The sequence below is a fragment of the Anabas testudineus genome, chromosome 2 (genome assembly GCF_900324465.2).
Source record: "Anabas testudineus chromosome 2, fAnaTes1.2, whole genome shotgun sequence".
Taxonomy (NCBI): Eukaryota; Metazoa; Chordata; class Actinopteri; order Anabantiformes; family Anabantidae; genus Anabas; species Anabas testudineus.
This window is the reverse complement of record NC_046611.1, coordinates 6,377,502-6,397,027: the sequence shown is the minus strand read 5'-3', so window position 1 is coordinate 6,397,027 and position 19,526 is coordinate 6,377,502. Positions and strand designations below refer to the sequence as shown.

General features: G+C 40.5%; 1 protein-coding gene across 2 annotated transcripts in view; it reads right to left on the bottom strand.

Moving 5' to 3' along the window:
- Positions 1-550: 550 nt before the first annotated feature.
- LOC113164662 (neuronal membrane glycoprotein M6-b-like) overlaps positions 551-19,526 on the bottom strand; it is a 31,579-nt gene continuing 12,603 nt past the window's right edge. For both annotated transcript variants that reach the window (XM_026364056.1, XM_026364055.1), the window contains exons 2-7: positions 7,597-7,783; positions 6,574-6,733; positions 5,913-6,081; positions 3,821-3,894; positions 3,668-3,733; positions 551-2,731 (exon numbers count right to left, since the gene is read on the bottom strand). In XM_026364056.1, the coding sequence (XP_026219841.1) occupies positions 2,579-2,731; positions 3,668-3,733; positions 3,821-3,894; positions 5,913-6,081; positions 6,574-6,733; positions 7,597-7,783 (809 nt within the window). In that variant the 3' untranslated portion in view covers positions 551-2,578. The remainder of the gene's footprint in view (positions 2,732-3,667; positions 3,734-3,820; positions 3,895-5,912; positions 6,082-6,573; positions 6,734-7,596; positions 7,784-19,526) is intronic.

Genomic DNA, 19,526 nt, shown 5'->3' with positions numbered 1-19,526 from the left:
CTTCTTTAGAAAAAAAAGAGGGGAGGCGAGGGGAGGGAAGGGAAGTGGAGGTGTGAAGGGGTGGGGGCAAACACCGCCTACCATAGTTGTCAGTACAATTGACTACACATCACCTGAAAAACTGCAAAGACACAGTCATGTCTCCTTCATGCAAATAACGAGGAAACAACAACACCCTGACACGCATCGTCTTATAGGAAATTGAAGTTCGCCTTTACATCAACCTGGCGGCAAAGCACGTATATTTATCAAACATAACACACGTGGCAATATAGTCCTTTTTTATACAGAATAGACAGCTGCACACATGGACGATACTGACATGCTTCATCTCATCAAAAATGTGTCTTCTTCAGTGTTTTTTGAGGGTAAACTAACCAGTGATGATCAATATAGAATATAGTTCATGATTATTAAACAATATCTGGTTATAAAATGAATGTATGAAAATTCCTGACTTGTTTTATTCAGAGTGTAAACATCCAAAACAGTCTCTGTGGCTCATATGAGAGGCATGACGTTAAAAATTAAAGTAAAAATTAAGAAATAATCCTCAACTCGTGTGTTGATGAGTCACTCATTTGGCCGTCCATCGTAAAATAAGCACAAACAAGTTCCATAAAATCATTATTACTGAATCACAAGAAGAACTCAGCTGCCTAAAACTGATTAAACATTAAAAATCAATTTCCATATTTTTTTTTTCATATTTTAAAATGTATACGTCACAAGCACCTCAATCCATCATGTCATATCACTTTATCCCTCTCACGACATATCATTTAAGATGTTACATTACAATTATTATATCAAATGCAGAACTAGTATTTGAGTGCTAAACACATATCTCAAAGGGTACAATTACAAATATTTGTGGAAAAAAAATAATAGCAGAGCAAAACACTGATTGTGTTCTCCCTGTTCTGGGAGAGGTGTAAATCAAGATGTTTTAGGGTGATTCAGCTATTTACAGGTGAACTTCATTCACAAAAGGAGGAGTTTTAGAAAATGACAGAGCAGGTTTTTAGTGTATAATTCACACAGGACAGCGTACCAATCCAGTAAAAGTAAGTGTTAAGATGGTGAGACCCTGGAAAAGAACACAACTGGAAAAAATCAGATTTGGTTTGATACCTGAGGTGTGTGTCTTTTTTTATGTAAAAAGACTCAAACAGATTTGTCTTTGAATTCTGCTGCCGCTGGTGATGAGTGTAGCAGTAGCCATCAAGGTTTTTAAAGGAATAGTTCGCATTTTGGGAACTTTATTTGTTTTTGTGCTGAGATTCAAGCGAAAAGACAGAAAGGAGAAAATATCAAGCTAGCTTAGCTTAAACACTGAAAACAGGGAAACATAAAGCCTGGCCCTATCTCAAAGAAAGTATTAATAAATCATGTCATCATGTTTATTTAATTCAAAGGTAGAAATGGAGAAAATATAACAGCTGTGATTTTATGTGGGGGGTTGGTTAGCAGAGTACACAGCGCTGGCGGAAAAATACTTAGCGTAGCATACAGCCTGACAAAATATCATAAATTATTTTTACACTTTGTGTTAATTAGTGAGATTTAAAGGTGCTGGCAGGCTGTTAGTTAGGTTTAGACAAAGCCAGGCTAGCGCCATTTCCTGCTAACGGCACAAAAGTGGTATAAATGTTTTCAGCTAACTCTCAGCAAGAAGGAAGTTCCCAAAATGTTTCCTTTAAAAACTTTTGCTACACTTCTGGTATTAAATTAAAAGTTAATACGTTGGTGGATGAATAAACTCTGATCATGTAAATTCACAATTTTCCTTGAGATACCACACGAGTGGAGTCTTTTAGGTTTTTCTATGAGAGGGGGGACTTTGTGTTTTAAGGGATTTTCACTCTCCCTTATTTTTTTCTTTCTTAAATAGTGCAACATATTGAGCATTAGCAAAAACAAGTTAAAGATGGAGAGAAAAGTAAAGGAGAAAAAACCTATGAGCGCAAAAACATAAAGAAGAAAGATCATAATAGTACCTGGCATACTTTTCAGAGCGTATTAAAAAAACAACAACATTCGTACACATTCGCACAATATATTCATATTCATATATATATGCATATAAAACACCAAAAAAACGGAGGAAGTTGGTCGCTGCCTGGCTTCCCTGTGGCTGAAACAGACAGTGAACAATGTTTTTTTAGGCTGTTAGGAGCTGTGTATTGAGAGGCTGTGCTGGCTCAGGGCGCGAGGCCATCACAGCCGGGCCACGTTCACGAGCCGCTGCCCATAAGCACGGGGTAGGAGACGCTTCTGAAATGATGTACCGTACCTGAGCTCGACCCCGACGGGCGAGCTCTCTCATTCTGAAGCATCTGCCTCCGTCTGGGCCTGCCGCGTCTCCTGAACCTCTATTCTCTGCCCCTCTGGTGTGAGCGTGCGCCCACAACTCTTAACAAACATCACGGAGGGGAAGAGGATGGAGAATCAGGAGGTGGGGGCTAACATGACCGAGGTTTGTTTTAACAGAGGGAGGGGTGGGTGCTGGGTGTGGTAGGGTGGGGGCTGAGGTGTGGACTGGAGATGGGTGGTGGCGGAAGAGGACCTCTCGTCCTTATGAGTAGGAGGAAGAGTTCTGGCCCTCCTTAGAGCGCGCCTCAGCCTCCAGATCCTGGTCGTCCTTGGTCTTGATGTCCTGGTACTCGTGCGTGGAGACGGCGCTCTTCAGATAGGCCCAGTTAGCTGCCAAAATCATCAGGTAGTGGATCTGGAGAAACACAGACGTTTCTTTACTTACTTTAAGGACTGGTGCTGTGTCACATTTCCATTATGTACTAATTAGATTTAGGATGTTGTTGCACTTCGTACATAATAAATCAAAGTGCTTCATACAATTATGATGTACTAATAAAATTACAGCTGTAACATAATGACTTATTACACACTGATCCTAAAGAGGTTTTGTGTGTGAGGTGTGTTCACACTGGAGAAATGACAAAATAAAGTGTACCCAAAAACAATACGCCTACTGAAAATGATTGATTTGTTTTGTTTGTGCTGTTGATGGACACTTTTTCCCCACAATGCAATGCACAAAGGAAATGGCAGAGCAGCTCACAGCTGGAAAAAATTAGAGCTAATTGTGGATGGTGGTGAAACAGCCCTGTAAATGCTTAAGAAAACAACAAATTTTAATACTCTTCCGAGATCTTTTCAAAGTTGTTTCACCCCGATCCACAATGACTAAATGTTTTGCAGCTGTGAGCAGCTCGTTCTACTTTCTGTTCTGAATGAGGAACATTACAGCCTGGTGATTCCAATGATCACCTGTCAGTGAAATCACCCAGTGGTCCTTGAAGTATGCTTGCAATCTGGGCACTCTTTAGTGCTCTTAGTACTATTTTCTATCTCATTTTACCTCCTAGAAGATCACAGCACAGAGAACCCAACATGACATGTGGAGAACGGTTTGCTTTGTTAGTATGTCAAAAAAAAAAAAAAAAAGTCCGCCTCCACAACAGAGTAAAACACTGACCCTCTGTACGCTCACACACTGAGGGAAGCTGCAGAGTAGGATTTCAACCCATAGGATGACACACTGACAAACGTGAGAGGCGGGGTTGCCGTGGCAACAGATAAGCACGCCATGGCAACGTGCATATTTTGAGCATCACATTTATCAGTGGGGTCATGAGATGCTTACCAATGCGATAACGGTGGCTCCAGCGCCGGCTAACGCCACGATGTAGAGGTGGTAGGACAGGTAGAACTGTCAGATGAAAAGAAAGGTTAGTAAATAAAGGAAAGGAAAGATAAAAAAAAAGAAAAAGAAAGAAAGCAGGTCAGGTCCTCTCACCTCGCTGGTGTTACAGATGTCTCCCAGAGTGGCTCCACAAGCTTTTCCCGGCGTGGCGTTCCAAGGAATAATACCTGCAGGATCAGAGAGATGAAACGTCACAGCCTTCTCATCTGAGACAAGAAGCTTTTTGCTCCCCTGAGTGATGGAAGGCATTATGAATTAGACAAAGATTAAAGGAAACAGGGCTCCTGCTGGCCGAGCCTCTGATACTCTCCTACATGAAAAATTTGGGTCATTATTTTCAATCACATGTTGACTGTGAAAAACACTGTTAGGGACGGGTGGTATAGGCTTCAGAAAACTGTAGCTTCCTTTTCTGTGTGTGTATTATTTAGATTTTTTTATACATTCTTATTTATTTGCTTGCAAAAAATAAGAAAAGTCATCAAAACATCCTCTATATACAGTAGCTTATGTACAATGCTGACAATAATTTGAGCGCTGCCAGTGATTGGCATTAATATTTCAAACTGCGTTGTACAGTACGACTGCCAGAGAAGCATTATGTGATCCTCATCCGACTTTGTAAGCGGCCCAGCTGTCCTTCAAATGTGGGTCACATTCTGTACATTAGAATTGAACAGATATGCAATCACAGGAGTGTTGCTGTGCTGTAATGCTATTGGAATTTGGATTTTTAGAGCTAAAATCAAGCTTTTAATAATCTAATTATATTTTTGAATGTGTCATGTGTGGAAAATGACATTTAAAACTGGAGACAGTATATAATATGTGATATTTGGGGTGATTCTAAAAACCTTCTGCATCATTCTCTGGTTTCTAAGATCTTATTACATCTGGGTTTTTTCTCTAAATTGCTATCCTGCAGGTAAACCTCTGCTACATCTGGAAAACAGTTTGAGAAGCACCAGGACGTTCTTTTATGTGCAAAGTTAAAAGTTTTTATAGCTGAGGCTAGTTGGCATGTTTGAGCCCACTTGCCTTGATCAGAAGAATTTCTCTTAAACACTGAAGACATGTAACACAGCGGGTGATCTTGCTCCGTCTACTTCAGCTGCAAATCAGATTGCACTGTGGATTTGCAATACGTTGTAACAGGAAGGAGTATGTTATTTCATTTTACAGTATTTTTGCTCCTGTTTGTGAAAAGAAAAACTTTTACTTGAGGCCAATAGCCGCTTTTTACAGGTAATTTAAATATTGCATGTCTTCAAAAGTTGTCAAGGTACCCTACTGTTTTTTTGTATATTACATTTGCAATGCTCAGGCATTTTCTGTTGAACACTTCTAAGGCACTAACACCCCCTGCTTGGATCCCCCCTCACTTAAAAAGTGCCACTGCCTTTCTAATCCACAGGTTTCCTTGCAGGTGCACCCAATGAAGCTTGATTGAAAACCCATATAAAGGAAGCACTTCTTCACTTGCTGCCTCCTCCTGAGTTGTGATCTGTCTTTTCTTTCTTTGTTGCTAACTTTTTGTTTTTGTTAGTTTTTAATTTAAATGCTGGTTCAGGCTTTTTGTTTGATTTGATTTCAATGTAAAGTCGTGAAGTTATTGCAGATGACAAAGAAGCAGCACTTAGGGAGCTATTTTGCACATTGCATTTACTGGAATAAACTACATGTTTCCTATAAACCTCTTTCAGGCTTAAAGTTGATGCCTGACAAGCTTTGAAGGCAAAGAAACACAGCAGCAGTTGGGTGTAAGCTGACATAAATTTGACATGACAAAAGCAGGATACAGAGCTTCAAAAAGTAGAATTCAGTCATTATCTTTAGTAAAAGTTATCATGGCACACCTGTCCCATGAGCTGACATGAATTTGAAGCTCCTCTTGCACACTTCATCTAATTAAAGTGTAATGAAAACATGTCACCTTTAATTAGATCAGGTGTGCAGAAGCAGAGCTGTAGCGAAAATCTAAAGAACAGGGTGGCCTTGATGAGCTAAGAACGTGGTGACGTCAATTGTTTAGAAGCTGCTTCACAGCAGCAGTTTGATGGTACTGAGGGAAGATCAACCTGCATCACTGCCTCATGGTTTCACAAGTAGTCATTTATCTCAGTATGACACTACATTATGATAGGTATGTGTATTCTAATCTTTAACAATAAGGGTGGCTGTTTACCATACTGCCTGACGTCCACACAGATGGACTCAGGCGAGGTGATATTGGCATCAGGCGACTTCATGGCAGCGCAGGTATTCCACATGTTGAAGAAGAGGAAAACAGGGATCGCAGTGAAGCCAAAGATGCCGAGGAAGACCAGAGCGAGGATGTAGGTCAGGAACATGAACTGAGGAGAGCAGACAAGTGAAAAGAAAGGAGAGATTAATATTTTGTCCCCAAAGTCTGAGTTGCGTTTATAAAATTAGGTTAATATTATTCCTTAAAGACCCCCAAACACATTCGCAGCCCACGTTTAAGCTAATGTTACTGGACATCTGCAGGAATTAGAGTAATCAGGCTAGAAAGGCCATACTGTGCCAGTGTTACCCTCAAGGCTCGAGTGGGTTTCTTAGTGTGTGTGTGTGGACATATTTGTTTTCCTTATGTGCATGTGTGTTTATAACTGTGCAGAGGTGTGTGTGTGATTTTTTATCCCCAACACTTCTATGGTGACTCTTGTCCAGGCTTGTGCTCATTTTTCTTAACACTATTTTAAGCAAAAACATCACAAAATAACCATCATAGTAATTAAATCCGATTTAGAGGCTTTAATTTGGAATGTAGCTGGGTCTGTGGGTGTGATGATTTGCAGCAGCTGCTTGCGTGCGTGCCGACATACAAAGGCGGTGATGCAGCGTCCACAGACGGTGGTCTTAAAGTCGCTCTGCAGCTCCTTCTTGATGGCGCTAGTGGTGTAAAAACCCTCAGCCAGCAGGATGATGGCGTAGACAAAGAAGAAGGAGGCAATACCGTAGATGATGTACTGAAAGATCTGAATCCTGGAAAAAAGGACAAAGACAAACAGTGTCACAAATGATGCAGGCAACTTACAACCACAAAAGACGATGAGATGCAACTATTTTAAAAAATTGTCTGTAAAACGCAGAGTAACTAGTTTGTGACAATTAGGAACAATGATTTTTGTGTGTGTGTGTGTGTGTGTGAGACTGTTAATTTTGAGTTTTGAGGTACGTCTGACTGCTAGCTTATGGTTGCTTACCTTTAAACCATTACTGTATGAGTAGCATATGGCAGCTAACATTAACTAACTTTACATAATAGTTTAACATAGTCGTTTTTTTCTTTTTTTAACCAAGACAAGACTTCTAGTAACTGATTACTGAGTCCGTTTACTAACTTTATAACTATTTTAGTATTTCTTATTACTGATATCATACTGGTCGCTTGTCGTAGCGTAGCGTCCCAGTAGGCATCAATTTACCCCCTGACAGCAGGATGCATTTTGAAATAAATGGACTACACTTTACCTTTTTAGAAGCTCTTAGGAAGATAAAACCTTACACCTGTTTCCATTACATGCAGTTCGCAGCACTGCTCCTTCTGTAAATGCTCACTCCAATGTGTTAAGAGGCATCTATTAGCTTTAGCTGGTTCTGAATCATGGAGGATAATGTGGGTGGCTTCAATACATGTAGGGTTAGTATATTCTGGTCACACTCGTGTGTTAATAGTAAGCATAGCAGTAAATGAACGCAGAACTCAGCACTGATTCATCATTTGTAAAAGTTTGCCACTGATAGACTAGTTTCAGACTGTGTGGGTCTTTATACTGTCTTGTTACCAGAATGGTCACTGGAAAGACAATATATTGAATAATATTGAATCCCCACTCAGGACTTACACCATGGCGAAGGTGGCGTGGTCGCTGGTGACCCTGGAGAAGTGGTTCTCCACCATAGTTAGGGTGCCGGTCAGCGCCACGTGGCCACAGCCGCAGAACAGAGCCACACCTGAGAAGCAGAGGATGGTGGCCACGAGCGAGGCGTAGGGCACCCCGCCCAGACACTTGATGCAGCACTCGAAGCATCCTGTAAAGGGTGACAGAGAGAAGCAGATTAGTTTAGTGATACAAGATCTTCCCTGAGGCTAAGTTGGTAAAAGGCCTGACTGCAAAATGAACAGAGCAGACTGCTGCGTCATGATCGGCCCTGGTGCAATACTGGACTGCTTTTCGTCCACGGCCACTTGGTTATTTCTCATGTGCAGAGACCTGCGCGATTCATGTTCCTACTGTCGCCGATGAATCAGGCATGCATGCTGTGAGAGCGTCTACAGGAGAAGAACAGCACTTCTTCCTGTCAGGCGTGTTGAGTGGCTAATCATAGCATCTTTCACAGTTAGTGTGTGTTCACTTTGAGCTCAGTGGGGAGTGATGAATATTACATACGGGATGTGCTACTGTATATGCTCGGATTGTACCTTACTCAAAAAATGCTCCCTCTCTCTCTCTCTGGCCTTTAAAGAAACTTTTCAACCATGTTCGAATGAATAACTCATGATTTTATCCTAAAGACATGTTGCAAAATAAAAGACTAGTTATTTTCTATGCATCACATAAATTGCGTTTAAACAATAATGATAAAAGTCTCATCATATGCTTGATTCATCTGGGTTTTGATGCATTTAGCACTTTTCTCATTTCTCCAAATGATGAATGAGCAAAAATTATCTCTAGTTCTCAAGTGCTTTCTAGTGTACACGGTGATGAGGATGAATTAGTAAATCTGTTTTCCATTAACCGTGGCAGCGTGTGAAGCTTCCTGCGTGAGCTATGGGCTATGGGATGTGCAGGTTCAGTGCATCCTGCTCCCATCACAGTCAAGCGCATAAAGAGGAATGAAAAAGAGGGAATGTAACACATTGTATTGAGCACAAGAGTTGCATCTTATATAACGCCTGTTAAAAATAGCTCCTCCAGCAAAGCAGGAAGTTACTCCGGGAAGAGAAAAGACAAAACGAACTGTCTTGTGTGTGCCACTTTGCTGTTTCCATGACAACCTGCTCCAATTGGCATCTCTGAAGCATCATTATTTTATGTAGAGAAGTTTGTTGAATCTAAACATTCGTATCTTTAAAGCCGCATTACATGTCTTTATGTGCAGCTCTGCAGACGTGATCTGTTCTGACAGCGTCTTCTTCTAAAGTGATACCAGGCTTTAAAGAATAACACACATTTAGTGCCCGTCTCAAGATATATACGATATATGACAGCTGATCTGAGAGAACATGAGAGTCACTCTAACATCAATGCAAGCAGGCACAAAGACCTTCTGACATCGTTTATCAACTTCAAACTGGATCAATACGCTCTGACAGCTGATGACATGAGGTGAGATCTTTCCACATAAAGAAATTAAACCACACACACACACACACACACACACACACACACACACAGAGGAAGTACACAAAGCTTTTTCCAACCTTGGTTTGCGGAACACTGCAAAAATAGATAAAAACACAATTACACACAAGATTATATTCTGGAAAAGTACATACAGACTCCTGTACTTCTAAATGTTTCTGAATCGATCACTCAAGTGTGTGAACGTTATTGTTATTAATGAGCTCTAAAGTGCAGATTGATTTCAACCCCTGTGGGAAACGGATTATCAATAGCATGTGTGCTTGAAGAAAAGTGCACTGAACCTAAAAACTGTGATTCTCATGTTTTAAATTCAACTGATGGATTTTTGGTTGAATGGATTCTGCAAACCCTGAATGATTAGAGCCTGTTTTACACTGTTGGGTCATGTGGGAGTGAAAACTAAACAGCTGAGGAGGTTTTTACCAGTTTCCATGTTGTGAGTGCTACAAATTCATATGATTTTGTCTTGTTGATCATGCTAGCAGTGTGGCTTTATAGTTTCTCACCAATATTTCAACATATAATTTAATGATTTATGTATATATTTATATAAATAATTGAATATGTATTGATATATTTACCAGCTGTCATCGTTTCTAGGCATTGTATCCTAGTGATTTTGATGGTGATGGAATTAATCATAATAAAAAATGTTTTGATTGAACTTGATTTATTATTTAATTATCTTATTTTGTTCTGTGGCACACCTCATGACACACTTGGTTTCTGGCCTCCCTGTGGTGTGACATACTGCCACATATTGAAAACCCACTTGTGGACCTACATGTGGACTCCATATCTGAGTGAGTGGACAACTCAAGCCTCAAAATCTAAGATGCAACTGCTCCCCTCGACACACAAGTGCTGCTACTGATGAAGATTCTGCGTTGCATAACGCAGCCAGGGCTTGTTGCATAATAGATCCAAATCCTATTAATGTTAATGAAGGAAGCGGACTGATGGAGAGGTGGAGCTGATAAGGCTGGATGGCACAAAAATCCTGAGCAGAGAAACAGGCCAGGCCTCAGGGGGGCTGCTATGAACCCACTGGTCGATACAGTAATGACCGGGAGGCTGTTTAAAATCTGCTCTGCACTGACACTACATCCTGCTATAAAGGTAATTTAGTATGTTAGCCTTCTTGTTTTTTATTTTGGGAACAGAGTAAAACCTGCCACTGAGTGGTGATAATCCTATTTTTTCAAATGTAAATCAAGTTTTTCCAGGTGACATTCATCAGTTTAACGTTGAAACTTTTAAAGGTGGGAAAGGAGCCTATTTTATTTCTATTTTAAACTTTGAAGACTGCGTGACTGGTATTTAGGGCTCCTATTATTTCTGCTGTTAACTCTTTGTGCTCCTTGGCTCCGTGCAGCTTCATGGATGAATTCACAGGTTCCTTTTAAACACAGCACCAGGCCCTCATCCGGTCTGGTTGTGGCTATCACGGGGCCCTCATCCGGCCCGCCTGTGGCTATAACTGTTTGTCAGCCTCAGTTTTAAAGTGCGCTAATGGGAAACAGACAGGCCAGAGTGGTCTGGTCCAGCCAGCCCTAATGGAAATCAATGGACTATTCATTAGAGTAGAATTTAGGTGACACACTGAGGCCGGCCCATCGCTCTCATTTTATACTTCGCTGCATCTCGCTACCTGCGCCTCTGCCTTTGCCCTGCTTGTCTTCTGTGCTCCCTCTTTGAAATGACTGCATGCTCACACTTTACTTACAGTGAGCCAGCTGGAGTTAATCGCTGAGACAATACGTTACGCTCCCATTACGATGCTTCATCGTTCATCATCTCAACAATCTGAGACCAGAGACGGTGAATCAGTTTGTGGGAACATTTCACAAGCTGTCTGTGAAGGCAGCTGAACACCACTATGAAGGAACAAAAGATCTGGGACTGTTTTTGTTTTGTCCAGCAACAGAACAACAAATCATTTGACTGACAAGAGCTGCAATTAAGGATTAACACCCCCTGCTGTTAATGCATGTTCTTCTTGCAAAAGAGCTGCTGCGGCCTGGAGGACAGAATTAAAAAATGCTCCCCTGCTTAATTTAAGGATTTCAATTTGCAGCTGTGGGTCACAGTGGAGCACAAGAATGGTAATACATGCATGCTCTTTCTCTGTTTTCCCAAGACAAAGACAAAAAGAAGGGATGAGAGAAGGAACGAAGGTATAAGAGGAGGATGAGATAGCGAAAAAGAAAAGCAGAGGTGAATGGAGAGGAAGAGCTGAGCAAGAAATCGATAGAAAGCGAGCAGAGGAACAAAGAGAAGAGGAAAACGAGAGATGAAGGTGAAGCGAGTGAAAAGAACGAGAGAAAGTGTAAGCGAAAAAGCAGCTCTTGGCCCCAGGGCCGGCAAATAGCAGTTGCCATAGAAACATGTTACCCACGACCCAGTTGAGCAGCGTAGTCCTTCGCAGCCGCTTTACTCTCCTCACATTGATGTAGAGTGATGTAAACTCTATCAAAACCTAAAGATTGGTGCTTCATGATGACAGCAGCCGGAAATGTGAAGTAAGAATGACAAATAGGATACAGAAGCAACGGAGGCTTTAATTAAAAAATGGAGCGACGGAGATGCAGAGAAGCTCGATCCATATTCCTCAGCTCAGGTCTGTAGGATGTGGGTCAAACACATATTGGGTTCTTTGAGAGAGAAAGATTCAGGAAAGAGGAGGCTGTGCATAGAAGAGCTTTATTTTTTAACACGTTCCTCCGGCTGTATCACCATGAATTCATATTACAACCTATTAAAGAGTGCCATAACATATTTTTAATGATTCTCAAATCTGAAACTCTAACACACTTCTACTGACAGTGTCTATACATGTGCTACACATACATAATATTAGTTTCTACTGTAGCTAAGTCAATATTTTAACCACTTGGAGTTGCAAAAAAAGACATTTCTTTATTTATACAACCAATTTCTAAGGGGAATTCTCCGGCTGTTAAACAGCTCCACTATATTCACAAGCTGATTTCTAACTTTATCACTTATTGGCAAGAAAGTAGAGAGTTGATTGGAGATATCTGCTGAAAATGATGCAATTATATTCATCAGTATTTCTGCTTTTTTGTGTCATAATCTGCACAGTCAATACAAAACCTTTTTTTATTTATTTTTGTCCCTTTTTTTCCATCATATTCATCCAAATCTTCTTATTATACAAGAAAAGCATTTTCAGACTTTGATTGGTTAAATGGGGCCTGGCACCGAGAGACGTGGTTGGAGACAGAACTTGTCACTGATTGCTGACATCTTTTGTATTTACGCTCCACTTCCTGTCAATCTCCTGCCACCCAGGGCAAGAAATGTTGAGTGTTCGCCATGAAATAATCCCTTACAAATGTCACTTGGTTTGAATTTATAGCTTTTTTATGGCCATTACTGCATTGCAGGTAAATATGAACTAGATGCTGGAGTATTCTCTTAGCAGCTTTTACCTGCCTGTCTGAATTTATGTGCAGTATTTCTTTGGCAACACTGAATTCCCTCCTATCATACCTATAAAGCTGATTTAAATAGGAACTCAGAGCAGAGGAGAGAGATTACATCGACTGTCCTGATAGTTAATGATTTGCCATAAACTGTACAACCCAGTGGCACTGCATGATTATTGCCAACTGTTAGTACGCATAGCATCTGCCAGGAATAACAGCGTTAATAAAGCTCTGTGAATATTTCAGCGGCCGGTCTGCTCCCTGCCTGCGGCTGTATTCCAATTTAAAAGTGTTGTATTCATTATGGGGCAATTTCCTCACAGTGCATTATGGGTAGATTCCCACAAGAGATGAGGAGGACCTCAGAAAAAGAGAGAAAGACAGAAACAGAGGGAAGGTGTGGGAAAGAGAAAGGGAAAGAGGAAAAGAAGGGAGAGGAGTGAATGAGATGAAAAAGAAGCCCCATCTGTTTGATGGCAGCAGTCGTCAGCCACAACACACACACACACACACACACACACACACATACACACACACACAAACCGGTAACCTTCAGCTGGGGAAATGTCTGTCTTTCCACTTGAGGTGGAAAGACAGGATAAAGCTCGAAGGGTAAAGTGCTCCTGCGAGCTTTTTATGAAATGCTTTTAAAAATCAAGAGGGTAGATCATCACAGAGTTAAAAATGTCTTTAAATAACTCTGATTTATTGTAGCTTATATGCTTTTTGTCATTATTTCGATTTAATTCTTTTGTGTAAAGTCTAAATAATAAATAGCTTGTTTTGTTCTACGCTGCAGCTTCAGTATCATCAGTGTCTGTACGTGATGCATTCAGGCACCATCCTGCATGTAGATTAACTACATTACATACATGGTAGTGTTTACATATTATTCAGCTTATTGTTAAGCTCTGAGAAAAGACCTCTGAATCATCATTTAATAGCGTGGATGTTTTGTTTCCATGTTTCCACCAATCAACTTAGTGATGATGATGTGCAAAGAAAACATGGTAGAATATGCACTTTGTTGATATTGCTGTTGAAAATCACCTTCAGTGCTGTGATTATTTTCCTCTAACAAACAACACATTTTGAAAAAACAACATGTCCAGTAATCGGCTTGTTTGCAGCGTTGATCAAGAGGACACAATATGCTCTATGCCAGGTAAGAGGATGATGCCAACAGCCATCACCATTCCCTTTTTTAAATTGTTTTATCCCACAATACTGACCCTAATCTTCTGTTTGGGAGAATCACTTGGCTGTTTATGCAGCATTATGAGGGCCAAAAGGTTAGCATCTGGCCTCGTAATTGAGTGTGATGGACTGTGCGGCTTTGAAATCCTGTTCTCTGCTGTGTTATCAATAGTTTTATCCCACTGATCGGATGGATGTACTGTAGGTTCCATCTATCTCTCTGTCTTTCAGTGGCCAATCTGGGCTAAGCTCTCACAGCTGGGTGAGGGACTCAACTCCCAAGACACACAACAAACATACCCATGCATGTGGAGGATAATAAAATCAGCAAGAAATGCATATATACACAGATGGGACATACATGAGAGAGGAGGGTTTTGTATAAACACACTCTGCATCAGATGAAGAGAAAAACAAACTGTTCATATGGTGCGAACTGCACCAGAGTTCTGCATCTGAACCACTCTATTTATCCCTGACACCTCTAACCTTTAATTACAATTAGAACTACATAAAAGAGAAAATACAGGATTAACCAGCAAAACATCACACTCAGCTACAAAAGATTTCACCTACACAACCTTATACTGTGTGCAACTATCACATTTTCATGTGTTCTAGCTGCAGAGTTTTTAAAAGGTTAATCCAACGTTAACACTATGGTACAGTAAATATGATGCTGTTAAAGTTGAGGAGGGCAATCTTATGATTCAGTATGATGCAACAGAGCTGTATTTGTTTCCTTAGGTCTATTCTGTAGAATGACCGACAGTACGATTAAGAGCACAACACCGAAGGACTCTATTTAAACTGGCTTCAGGGTAAAGTGGATCTCAACAGAAGTGGATGATTCCTGCTGACCATCAGCTCTCTCTTGTCTCTAATCTTCTATTTAGAAGTAGGATCACCTGTCCAGAGCGACCGTCTGCCGGCTCACTGGAGCGGAACGAACACTGTTAGTTGGAGTCTTGTTCCACCAAAATGTAAAATGGCCCCTCTGGCCAGAAGTGTCTTAGTGTGGAGCTGAATGGCTCAGCAGTTATGCAACCAACTTGGCTAATGTCACTTTGCCTGAGATCTCAGAGAAGTTGGTGGCCCTCCCCTGGCCCTACGCCTCTGCTCCACCCTCCTCCCCCTGATGTGATTATGAAGACTCAATTTCCTGAAGCCTCAGGGGCTCATTAAACGTGTGTGTGTGAGATTTTTAGCCCTTTATTGTTAATATTTATCACAAAATAATGACATTAACAATAAGACTATTTATTAAGAAATTGTTTTATTGTTCTATTTTTGTTTAGTTCTAATATTTTTAAAGAACAAGCTGACAGCATCAATATGCAGACCACGACCTGAACACGGTGCACATCATTCCAGCGCAGTCATTTATCGATGTCATCCGTGTTTAATGATGACGAGTGCTAATCGGCATCAGGCATTTTATGGGCTGTGCATGAAAGGAGCAGATTGGGCATCGGTGGGTGATGGAGAAAGGCCAGAGGAGGTTGGCATTATTCAGGAACAAGGCATGCTGCGCCAACCTGCCACTTGCTGCTATTCTTATGCGCACTGCAGACTGGGGTTCAAACATAGATGCAGTGTTGCAAGGTGAAGCTTTCAGATTAGCCTTTGTGGAAGCTCGTGCAACTGTTTCCAAATACGTCTAACCAGTTGTATCTTTATGGACCGATTCATCATTTAGAAAATATCAAAATATCAGATAATAGTGAACAATTCTATATAGTAACAATTTCCCAAAGTCAAAGGTGCATCTTCAAATATATCTGACATTCCACCGGTCCAAACCCAAAGTTATTCATATGGAAAGAACTGCATTTAAAACAGAGAAAAGCAGCAAATTTTACACAACTTTATACAAAACGTGAAACTTTCCACTGAAGAAAATTTATATTCTTGAGGTGAACAGATGTTTAAAGTCGCTAACATAGCAAACTACTAAATATTAGCAACTACAGACACTGTGGCTAATATCAGCAAACGTTCCAAAACTAGACATGACAGCTGATGTTCACAAACTGAGAGAAGAGGATGCAGAGGACGGGGTTAAATGGAGGCAGATGTTAATAATGTTAGCAGACCTTAAAATGGTTTATTTGCAAAGTTTAAATACCATTACTGTTGTTTTACTAATATTACTAAGATTACTTTTTACACAACGTTTTAGCATTTGTCATTTTTTTGTAATTAGTGGCAGAGATTTGATACCAAACTTAACTTTCTGCTGTTGAACTAATTGTTATATCTCTGCTTCTACTTAAACTAAGACATTCTGACATTTTTTGTTTTTATAGCTTCCTTGTTTGCTATTGGAAGTTTAATTTCACCTTATAACCACACAAATTGCCACATTGCAAAAATACTCACTAGCCAGTTGCTTTTATATTTTTATTATAAGTTTTTTTTTCCAATGCTGCTGCATCAATGCAGACAATAAATAGAAACAAGACACATTCACACTAAATATTGTTTGTTTTTGTGAATATGTAAGCAGAAAATTCACATTTAAATAGAAATGTGACCACAGTGTGGGGACTGAGACAGCTGATTTTGAACAAAGCGCTAACCGCGAGGTCTCGCCCACACGTGTGCACACAAAAATAGCTTTTCTTCAGTGCAAGCAAAGCACTGACAGACATTCCCCTGAACCACTCTTGGTCATTGACACGTAAACAAATGTAAGCGCACAGGCCGATACTAACACAAACACTGACGCCCTACACACACACACGGGCACACACACATATCCAGATGGAGGCTGACAGCATGCTTTGGGCAAATGGCTTAAAATGAGGAACACATGAGCCTCTCCCTGTGTGACGGCTTTCACATGCTCCCACAACCTCACACACCTCCGGGGAGAGAGAAGGATCAGCAAAGGGTGTGTACATCAGTGTTTGTGTGTGTGTGTGTGTTGGGGGGTGAGACTGATAAGCAGGAAAATCAGGGCAGGACAGTGAGAAGAAGAGAGGAGACCGAGAAAAGAGTAACATATCAATCAATCTGCAGGTGCAGTTTTATAATTGCAAAACAGGTTTTCGGGCAAGCAAAGACAGAATCATCAGTGTAAAGAAAGTTTAAACATATACGCACATGTGTCACTAAAGTTGAACAAAAACTTCCTTTAGGTTTTTGGTAATTTGCATCTTTTGAATGCACAGCGTCCGTGTATAGCAGCACAAATCATCATGAATCACACAAGCTGAAGATGTTTTATTCTTGTATTATGGTGTTGTTTTGGTTCAGACATCAAAGTTGATATCATAAAGTTTATTAGATCCATGTCGCCCAATGTTGCTCGTGATAAACACACAAGATTGCTGAAATTTCGTGTTTTAGATGAGACTAGTACTCTGATATTTAGCTCATCTGGGACTAGAAAATATGATAAAAATTATAAAAAGATCATGTCCAATTAAAGCTTGCACGTCAACATAATTATGATTACTCCTCTTAACTCTTTATGTCTGCAGAAAGACAGACTGTGTGTGCACTAATGCATGATTTTGTGTAAAAAACAAAACCACACCTGAGCTGAATCAGGTTTAAATACACAAGTAGGCAACTGACTCCAATAAAAGCAAGTTTGTGCTTGCATGTGTGTGCGACAGAGCGAAAGCAGTTTTGGTCCAGGGCTGACATACAAGCGTCATCAACCACGAATGATGATTAGCTAAACAATTTGGTGTCTGACACTTAACTACATTTAATATATTTGTATTAGCACGGCAGAAAAAGAGTAAATGATTTGGATACTGTGCAAATCTGCCACTATCAAAGCTTCGTGGAAAAATATTTGTAGGCTCATTTTATGTTCTGAGGTTATTACAAACACACGTGTGGCTTTCTGGTAACGCTCATTCCTTCAAGAATGTGGAGTCCAGGCTTCTTAGCACTTGTGTGTGTCGCTGCAGTGCTTTGCTTTGGTCTGATAAATGGATTATGAGGAAGATTATGAGGAAGAATAAACTTAAACAAGCATTTAAATGTACAGTTTTCACCATTAGTACAAGTTTAAACTGTTTATTAGTGTGTTTTATATTTAGATAGATTGAACAAACACTAGAGGAGGAATTCAGTTCAAACTGTACTGCTATCCTGGAGGTCTGACTAAATACCACTTTCACCACTGCAGCAGTAATCCAGTTGTTTTATGTAGCAAGTCCTGCTTGCACTACAGTAAGGTCAAGAACGCAGGCACGGGAACCTGTTCAATATTTATCTGAAACATAAACCAAATGTCAGCACCAGCAGGGCAACAAGTCCGGCTCCTCTGCCAACGCCTCGCTCTGCTGATGATTACCAAACGGGGGTTGGCCTTTAGATTCAAGGCCTCAACCTGTGCTCAGCTGTCCACCAGCAGACAAGTGTGTCTGTATGTTCACTCTATGTTCAATCCCTTGATATTATCAGAAAGTCATCCTGTTCATTATCTCCACCGTCCACTTTGTTTTGTTTGACAGTGAGATTCAGTTTACTATCAAAGATGACAAATAATAGCCTGTACGGACATTTGGGAAGTTGGATCCAGAGATGTTTGAGAGTGTTTTTGCTAAATAAATGATAATAAAGTCATTATCAGAATCATTTCTATGTGACAGAACTTTGTTTGAGAGTCTTAAAAGGTTGAATTCTGGATTAATCGACTAATTATTTCAATAGATGGGTTGGTGAAATAACAAGGATACAAAGACCTGACGTTTAATCCTTGTGGTAAGCTAGATATGTTGAACTGTTCCTCCACTTCCACCTCCTTTCATCGTATTTGTAATATCTCTTTCCTTTTAAAATCTTCTCCTGAGGTCAAACATCATAGATTTTACTGGGGGGAAACTTTGTTTGTGCTTCGGAGGCTGCACCAGCTCTCTGCCCTTCCATGCAGTAAATTCAACAAAACCTGCACCCCTTCAGACGGTGATGTAATCTCTTACAGTTCTGATCTGAACATCATAACTAAGGACTGGGAGCCAGTGCTGCGTTATGTAAGAGCGGGCACACACACACACACACACACACACACACACACAGACACACACACACACAGAAGGCAAGCGTGTGTGAACGAGCCAATCATTGACAACAAAAGACAGGGCAGTAAGAGTACGTTGAAATGCACTCAGGGCCACTTTGAAGCATTCAAAGCTGCTTTAAAGAACCACATTAAAGGTAGAACTGATAATGTCACATGGGAGGCTTGCATTCTCTAATCAAACTATCTCATGCTAATGAAATCAGATTTAATTGTACCTCAGAGAGTGATGCTCATGTCTCGTTGTCTGAGTCCTGAGCACAGTGCAGCTCCACAGACATACAGATTAGAGATTATAGGAAGCAATCAAGTAAAAAGATCAATCCATTCCCATCACCAGCAACAGGAGCAGCAGCAGCATCAGAAACACCCGTTCCTCCGGATTATAAACCATGCCTGTGTTCTGCTGCATTCATTTTGCAGTTTGTAATTACTCTCAGCTCAGTGTCATGCAGAGAGACACAACAGCGGTGCAATCAAGATCACGGACTCTGTTTACCATAATTAAGGTAGCTAATGTAGTCACAGCTAATCAGCACACTCTTTACAGAAAACTGCGAGCTCAGTAGTGCAGGATGTGTGTGATAAAGCTGAACTTGGACAGTAACATAAGATTCTAACATCAGCTATCAGCGAGAGGGACGGACATATTAAAGTACCTCCAAAATGTACTTTAATGGAGTACTTGGAAACGTGTTGAAGCACTGGCA